Raw genomic sequence first — 9,100 nt, 5'->3', positions numbered from 1 at the left:
GATATAAGAATGTTTTTTTATTAAAATGTTACATAATAAATATTTAAAAACATATGGCTCATACGAGTTTGTGAATTACAAAAATATTGTTTCAGTTACTTGTATATTGGTGCCCTGGTGTCTTCGGGTAGAAAATCAACTTTTGCCTGATGTCTCCTTTGAAGTGCGCATATAGGCGTTTCCTGAACCCGTTACCCAATCAGCTCTCTCGGGACAAAGAACAACAGGTCCATTTGTTCTTTCCTCATATATAAGAGAATTTTGCAGCGCACCAGGTCAAAATAATTAGATCTGCTCTCTTGATAGCTTCCCATGATGAGGAAAATGGTGTTTTCATTATTTTGGCTTCTTCCTCTTTTATACAAAATTTGTCCGGCACATGCTTGGTAAGAGATTATATTCACTAATTTCCTGTATCTTTTATACATGTGGAGACTTAAAATGAACTGATCTCATTTTTTATCGTTCGCTATCCTCTCCTCAGGGTGGCAAGTAACCTTCTTATGACGGGACCCAAGGTAAATAGACATTTACGTGAGTCCTTGGTTAAGGATTTCAAAATATTCAGATGTCAAGAAATGACTGTCACAACCTCCCCCGCAGGCGTATCTCAGTTATGCAAGAAGCGTGCAGGTGGGCACACAGAGCGGAATCGAGGAGTGCAAACACCAGTTTGCCTGGGACAGATGGAACTGTCCCGACGGCGCAATTCAGCTCAAAGGACTCAGACGTGGTAGGCTAACATTGTTAATAATTCCATGTCTGTATGATCTGTGGGAAACATTACAACTTTTTAAAGGGCCGAGAAAATTATAAATCTACCTTTATATCATCTTAATAACAACAATTGCCCATAATAATAATTATTGGTTTATGGGTCAATTATTGCTTCTATTTGAAACAGCTGGCATGACTCAAGTCATGTTAGAAGATTCCATGCCCATTGCATTTTCTGTTTCCTCTGAATTACAGCCACCAGGGAGACTTCTTTCGTCCACGCCATCAGTGCAGCGGGGGTCATGTACACTCTAACCAGGAACTGCAGCCTGGGAGACCTCGACAACTGCGGCTGTGATGTCTCAAAGAACGGGAAAATTGGTGAGACTCGCAGCAAAAATCATTCTTTTACTTAGAATATGACTTTATATGTAAAAAGCTATGACCTTACATAAATCTTAATAAGCATTTAAAGTCGTGGTATTTTCTTTTAGATGTTGTGATCTGATTTTAAGTGACATTTTGTATCCAGGTGGTCGTGGATGGTTATGGGGTGGCTGCAGTGCTAACGTGGACTTTGGGGAGAGGATTTCCAAACAGTTTGTGGATGCGCAGGAGACAGGCCAGGACTCCAGGGCTGCTGTTAACCTGCACAACAATGAGGCAGGGCGGCTGGTACGTTCCTTCACACCATAAACATTTGGTCTGTCTGGCGTCTTTATTTAACAGTGATGGAAAGCAACTAAGTAAAGTACATGTACTCAAGTACAGTTTTAATGTATCGGTGCTTTACTTGAGTACTTTCATTTTCTCCTTCATGCTTTGACTTCACTACATTTTAGTGGCAAATGCTGTACTTTTTACTCTACTACATTTATTTTGATAACTTTAGTTACTAGTTACTTCTCATAACCAGATTAGCACATAAATACAGACCTCACTGAACTATGGTGGAAAATTCACCATATACCCAGCAGTAATCCAAATTAAATGTATACGTTTAAACTACACCCCCAACCCCACCCACTCTTTACCAGCTGTAATATTAAATGTGATGTACACAATAATACATCAGTAATTATAATACAATGACATGATATACATTAATGTGAAACGTTCCATTCTGCATAATGAGTACTTTAACTTTTGGCACTTTAAGTGTGTTTTGATGCTAATACCCTGAAGTTACATTTTCAATGCAGGACCTTTAGTTCCAACAGAGTATTTTTACACTATTGTATTGTCACTTTTAGTTAAGTAAAGGATCTGAGTAGTTCTTCCATCACTGGTTTTTAACTTTCCCTGGTTTCCACCAGGCCGTGAAGGCGACAATGAAGCGCATCTGCCGGTGTCACGGCATGTCTGAGAGCTGCAGTGTCCAAACCTGCTGGACACAGCTGTCTGATTTCAGAGAAATCGGCAACTATTTGAAGATTAAGCACAGTCAGGCCCAAAAGCTGGACATCGACAACAAGCGCACGCGGGCCAGCAACAGCGCGGACAGCCGAGGTGGCATCGCGGACGCGGTCGGCAGCATCGCCCAGACAGAGCTCATCTACTTGGAAGATTCCCCGGACTACTGCAGGACGAACACCAGCCTGGGGCTGTACGGTACCGAAGGCCGGGAGTGCCTGCAGCATGGAGAGGGTTTAACCCAGTGGGAGAAGAGGAGCTGCCGCAGGCTATGTCATGAGTGCGGCCTGAGGGTGGAAGAGAGGCGCACAGAGGTGGTGAGCAGCTGCAACTGCAAATTCCACTGGTGCTGCAAGGTGAACTGTGACGACTGCTCTCAGGTTGTTGTCAAACATGTGTGCGCTAGGAGGGAAGGTGCTGACAGACGGAGATACCGTGGACCCAAATGACGAAACATGTACAGGGATCTGTGACCTGTCCAAAGCAAGTTTAGGGACCTATATGAAAATGTTGTCTGTTTGCACTTCTCGTTGAATTTTGACTTTGTATAAATCCCAAGTGTCTATTTATGAATATTTTTCTTTGCTTAAATAAAATAAACGATTTAAAAAAAATCGTAATGTCACGTTTTATTGGATCCAATAACTTAATAAATACCAGGCTAATTGGATTTTATGAGAAGGCGCGCAAACTGTGTCTATTAGAATAAGAATAGGCTGAATACACGTAACAGAGGATTACATGGATAACATGGTGCCATTCACACCTAAACAAGGTGTTGATCCACTATCACTTTGATGTCAACGTGTATTGAGCAGCGAAGCTTTGAAAGCCAAATCAGGGGAGTATTTCCACTGCTAAGTTAAAAATAAATAAATCCAAGTAAATCCAAACCAAACCAAAAACCAAGTAAATCCAAGTAAAGTAAATCCAATGAGAAGGCAGTTATAAATAGTTATAAACAAGCCAGTCACATTCCACCATGAAAGCAAGTTAATTTCTAATCTTATAATTTGCAAGTAATTAGGTTTCAGAGAGGCCTCATCTCCGCCCACTGGCCTATCTGTGACTGAAGGAGCTATTCATTTGTCTCCTTCTTTCTTCTACCCCCTGTATCTCCAGAAATCTTCCTCTCAGCTGGACGTGTCATAAATCTGCCACTGCAGCCAAATGAGTGATGGCATGGATATTACCTTCATCAGGGGGTCCATGTCTTGGTGTGGGGGGTGGAGAATCTAGCAGAAAGGGGAGTGTTTCTTTACAGACCGGTTACTACAGAAGCATTTGAGGGAAATGACATAATAAAGAAACATTACATTATTACGGCAGATCAACTAGTGCCACTCCAAAAGTACTTTTTCCATTCAAGTCAGTACTGTTTAAAATGGGACAAATCAGCTCAAAATAGTGAATACAGAAAACATCATTGCCACACATGGAAAACCTAAATGCCACAAAATGAAGTGATGAGGCTCTGGCACAAGCATGTCTTAGAAAGGACAGAGAAGCTGTGAAACTACACTCTCAAAGACCAAACCACTCCCTCTCATCCTTCCCCATTTGTCTGTTTCCCTCTGGCGATGCCCTGCATTTCCCCTTCTGTCCTGCTGTGTTAATAAAGGTTTCACCCCATTGGAGGCCCTCACCAATCCACCCCTTATCTCTGCTCTCCACTGAGAACATTATTGGTTCCATATTGATCCCATATGACGCTGTTGCTTGGCTGTGCTCTGACAACATCAAGCCTTCCAATAGCATTTGCTGATAAACCATCTTTTCCCTAAAAAGCGCTGCTTATTCTTTAGTGTCCTTTCCACGTATTTGTTCTTCTACAGCTTTATAAAATTGACATTTTTAACAATATTTTTGAAGCAATGTACTTTTCTGAACATGAACTTACACCGATTTAACACACATCAGTTGCTTTGATTTCTCCACCACAGTCGTGTTTCACCGGGAGGCATGCTTCCCAGAAAGACGACAACAGGGGGAAGGGGGTGATCTCCCGCAAGGACCCCCCAGGAGGGCTCCTGCATTCTCCCAGACATGCCTGGAGGTCTAGGGGGATCTGAGCATGACTGATCACCGCTTATTTCCCACCGCCCTCCTCTCTCACCTGGGTGTGAGGCCTGATATACAGGACAAACTGCAGCTGGGACCTGAGACTGCCTCCAACAATGCCATGCTATGAATTAGAACAAAAAACATGTATGAGAACACAACAGGCCATGAATTAGACACATGAGTTAAAACAGACTCAACACCTTCATTCGTGTGACAGGAACTCAGCAGGCTCTATGTTTAGAGACTCTGCAGTGTGTGTACACTCTTAAAATAAATATGTCAAGTCCTTTTTGTGCACTGACACTTTGAAGTCTTTCACACATTAGATGTGAAGGAAGATGACAAATGACATGTAGGCGTCTTTAATGGGGGAATGGTCGCTCTAAATGTTAAGTTTTAAAGTTAGGCTGAATATGAAGATTTAAGAGTAACAGTCTGGTGAGCTCACTGCAAAGTCAGAAAGTTCTTTTTCAGTAGATATTTGCAAGAGAAAACATGAGTTTAAATAGTTTTCCTTCGAAAGTGGAGGTGATGGGATGGAATGCACAAAGTCTCGCTGACTACATGAGGAAGGTGAGTGTCAAATACATTACTTCACACCGAGGCTGGCAGTTTTTCTATGTTTTGTGATAGTCCTATAGTTTACTTCTTCATGCTAAGGTAATTATACACCTGACATGTTGCATGTTAACATGATAAATAAATAAATAAAGCAACCAAGCCCTATGCAATGTGTATGTGTAAGTGTGTGCTATCTCCTCAGCTTAAGTTGTCAGGTTGTGACAAAGTAGTGATGAAGGGCAGCACAACTGGAGCACAGTTCTTGGTAAATCTATCTAAACATCAGCACGTCTTTACGTGTCTTGTTTCTATTTTTGACAATATTCACTTCTACATCATGCAGCAAATGACCGACTGTGACCTCCAAGTGTTTCCGGGCCTTTATCGTCCGTAAGTCTGATTAGAAATACTTTTATTGACAACAGTTTTCTAATCAAAAATATTGAAACAATCCATCAGCCAAAGTCTGTTTAGGGATAAGGTTTTATTGTGGCCATGTATGACAATGCATCAATTCTCTGATATCATACAATCTACGTTAGGCTGAAGCAGCTCTATCGTATTACTGGATTATAATAATTGAGGCATTACTGTGTTCATTATTTTAAATGCAGTGAAGTTATATATGAAGTAGTTTAAGTGAAATACTTATGTGAAGTACAGACACTTCAAAACTGTGCTTAATTTCAGTAATTGAGTAAATGTACGTAGTTACTTTTCATTGCAGTTTGGGCCACAATTAACGGTAGCCGTGCAGAGTAGTACTGTAATAATAAAAAATATATATTTTTAACACATTTTTATTTTTATAGACTAATTGCTAAGATCCAGATTGAAATCAACAACGGGGAGCAGAGGAGGGCCTCTGACTCAAAGTACTAAATAATTTTTATTTTACAACTTCTACTGAATGTGTAACCTACTGAACAACAAAGTAGTACTTTCATATTATTTTTCGTGCAGATCAAAGGCAAAAAGTTATCCAAAACAAGGTAAACAACATTTCAATTCAAATACGCTATTTATATTATATTTCACAGCCCTGATACTATTTTGTATTGTGTCCCTAAACAGCATTTGAAGAACAGTGGGACTCCGATGAGTTTGTACGTACAAGCTATCATTTAATTCTCCACTTTTTTTTATTACAAACTAAGTCAATTGTTAAGATTAATAAAAAAAAAAAAAGTTACTTAATATGCAGCATGGAACACAAGTATAATTACACACTTCTCATTACTTACATGTCTGGACTATGTACAGGGAAGTGAAAGTGAATGTGACTATGAAGGTCTGGACCATGAAGAAGGAGACAGATACAGCTGTGCTCTGACTGAACCACAAACATCTAAGCAACAACGCAACAATGAGCCACTGGCCTGTGCTGCCATAGTGAGGCCACCTGAACCACCGAGATGGGGTAAACTTATGGAGTGTCACTCCACAGGTAAGAAAGCAACCAGGGCAAAACTTCTATGCACAAAGAAAGGCAGTCATATCAAAAACCATGTCACTATATTAGCTGCTTTTCACTTTACATACTTACAGAGTAGAACTGTGTTCATGTTTCTAACTTATTGCTGTGTTTGTATGGGAGAAGAGCCTGTTCTTGATCTATCCCCTGGTGAAAGGATCTCAAAACCTCCACTGCCTAGCCCAAGAATGAACCATACTCCTCAGAGACCTTTAAAACCTCCAGGTCACTGTACATTTCATTACTCCACAATTACAACACTGATTTTGCTGATTTTTAAGGGTTTCTTGTCTTTTCTTCTTGTCTTTTTTTGCATTAAGAACAGCTAGCAACATTAATGTGCATAGTGACATGAGCAAGAAGCTACAGCCTGGCCCATTCCAGACAGACCTTCCAAAATCAAGTATGTATTACTTATTAACTGGTGTTTAGGGTGGTTACAAAAGTTCAGCAGCAAGTGTTACAATCTTGGCTCAATATAACTTTTATATTTTTAACTGTTCATACCCCCGATGATTAGAGCCATCGGTTGAGTTGGCACCGCAAATGGCTGCCATCTGTACCTGTAACAAATTCCTTGTGTGCAACATACTTGGCCAATAAAGGTGATTATCCTACGATCCTTATCCTATACTGTCCACCAGAGGGCATCGCTAACAAGCTGCTTGGATCATTCACCAGCAAGCGCCGTCCACCCCAACCCCCCATATCCACAGATGTGTCCAACAGGTACCTGAACAATTTATAATAGCAGCAAGCTTTTCACTCTGGGTAATGATCTTCTAGTTCATCTGTCTCTTCCCAGAGCAAGTAAACTCATACCATGCCCTCCAGTGCCAACAGACTGTGTTAGGAATTCATTACCAGAAACAAGAAAGGTGAGAATCAAAAATGGAATCACAATTAACCCACAATGTACACCCCCTGTGTATATTGTGCAAACTGGAGGACACAAATACCGTTAAGAGTGAGCTTTTCTCTGCAATCACATACTTTGACCAGCAGATGGCGATGTTGTAACAAGTAGGCTACACAACAATAAGGACTCAAATCTATTGTGATAACTCAAGAAATTGCATCACTTGGAAATTAAAAATACCTGCTTTATTGAACAGCAATTAAGACATTTCTGACATTTTAAAAGAGAAATGAGAAGAAAGGGTGTCTGTTTAGTCCTTACTATGACTGTTTGATAGTGCATCCAGGATTTGGATCCCATGTGGTATGGAGGAAAGATAACCAGACATGAAGCTGAAGCTGCTCTCAAAAACGTGAACAAGGTCAGGTGCTGCCTCTTCTTTTTCTTTGCTTCTGGAGCAGAGATACATATATATACACAAACATGCAACTGACATTTCCCTAGATTTTATTTGTAATATCAAGCTAATCTGACTGAGTATGTCTGTCTATGTTTGTGGATCTGTCCCCTTTTATGCCATTAAGGATGGGGCATTTGTGGTGAGGGACAGCTCAAAAGGCTTTGCCGAACACCCCTACACCCTCATGCTGTTGAAACAAGACAAGGTTTACAACATTCAGATCCGTAACCAAGGCAACTCCTACACCCTTGGCACTGGCCTCCGCAACACGAAGGTAAACTGAAAGCGATGATACCATTCTCTACGTTGTTAAAACGAGAAGAAAACGTGAGCATGTTCACTCAAAGTAAACTGAAAAGGTGACATCTTGTGGCTCACCTCAGGGGAGTGTCTGACATGTGCTACGCTGCATCATTAGGTTCCTAATATCTTTTTTGTGTGCTGCTGTACTATAGAGTTTCCCTGGGGTAAAGGAGATGATTACCCATCACACACACACCCCGATGCTGCTCATTGATGCCACAAACCAGAGCTCTGAAGCACAGAGCTGGTGTTGTCTGCTGCACCCTGTGGGACATTGACCAGTACCAGCACCAAGTTTAATGTGTGTGTTTGCATCTGTCCCTGTTTCTGTATGCTAACTGGTGCACATGCATATGTGTAGGTTGTTCTGAAGCCTTTTAGGAACATCCAAATGTCACAATATTTACAAAAGGTCACAAAGGTCTTTGTTAGATAATTTGAATGGCACTTTCACTTGTAAATTTAGTAAATAGGAGAAAAGAACTGAACATTTTATTAAACTATAGTATGCTTTCCAGATGCACAGCATTACCTTGGTTCTTTATGTGTCAGTTTCAGGTCAAGCTGGGGGTTACTGCTTCGGTGCCTCTTGGATTTTTCAGAAATGCCAGCTTGTCGGGGCAGCCAACACAAACAATCAGATCACATTGCCTCAGCTGGGTTCGCACTGCAGACAGGAAACAAATGCCTCATTTTGCAACTGCCTTAAGTCTAAGATGTCCAAAGTCACATTTCAGAATATATAATATTCCACACCAAAAGATGGTGTAGATAAGATACATTCTGCTCTATTTTCTCTATTTCAAAGCAGCACTAGTATTTATTCATATAACACAAAAACTCAATCAGAATAATGAGACAAGTTATCTCCAGATTGTTTTCTATACACAAATTACAACCAGGTTTTGAATATACATACCAAAATGTCTGATTTCATTAAATCAGACTGATTTTTGAGTGATGGTGGTGTTGATGGACTGTTCACAATTCAATGCACAATGAAAAAAGAGCAGCTACTCACAGCTGCAAAATTAATTAAATTAATTTGAGGACAAAGGTGAGACAATACAAAAACTAAATCACAGTTGGTATCAGATCTTTGTTTGTACTCAGTGAAACAAACAGCTTTCAAAATTGTTTTTGATTGACATCTGTTCATCATGTCTGGTCATTTTTTCTTAGGACAAAATGTGGTGCGTTAACTTTTTATATACTACATGTCAAAATAATAAACTGCAAAACTGTAAGA

General features: G+C 40.3%; 1 protein-coding gene across 1 annotated transcript; it reads left to right on the top strand.

Annotated features, from left to right (window-relative positions):
- The first annotated feature begins 52 nt into the window (after positions 1-52).
- LOC109956633 (protein Wnt-8-like) lies at positions 53-2,687 on the top strand. Its single transcript, XM_020593919.1, has 6 exons — positions 53-386; positions 485-518; positions 604-733; positions 973-1,098; positions 1,250-1,392; positions 2,034-2,687. The coding sequence occupies exons 1-6, from the start codon at positions 313-315 to the stop codon at positions 2,577-2,579; spliced, it is 1,053 nt and encodes a 350-aa protein (XP_020449575.1). The 5' UTR covers positions 53-312; the 3' UTR covers positions 2,580-2,687.
- Positions 2,688-9,100: the final 6,413 nt, after the last annotated feature.

This window comes from Monopterus albus, unplaced genomic scaffold, assembly GCF_001952655.1.
Source record: "Monopterus albus unplaced genomic scaffold, M_albus_1.0 scaffold2.1, whole genome shotgun sequence".
Lineage (NCBI taxonomy): Eukaryota > Metazoa > Chordata > Actinopteri > Synbranchiformes > Synbranchidae > Monopterus > Monopterus albus.
Note: the sequence above shows the minus strand (reverse complement) of the source record. Positions and strands in the feature narration are given on the sequence as shown.

Coding starts and splice junctions, on each gene's coding strand:
- LOC109956633 (XM_020593919.1), top strand. CDS start 313: ATGATGAGGAAAATGGTGTTTTCATTATTTTGGCTTCTTCCTCTTTTA. Junction 519..603: donor TTCTTATGACGGGACCCAAG/GTAAATAGACAT, acceptor CCTCCCCCGCAG/GCGTATCTCAGTTATGCAAG. Junction 1,393..2,033: donor ACAATGAGGCAGGGCGGCTG/GTACGTTCCTTC, acceptor GGTTTCCACCAG/GCCGTGAAGGCGACAATGAA.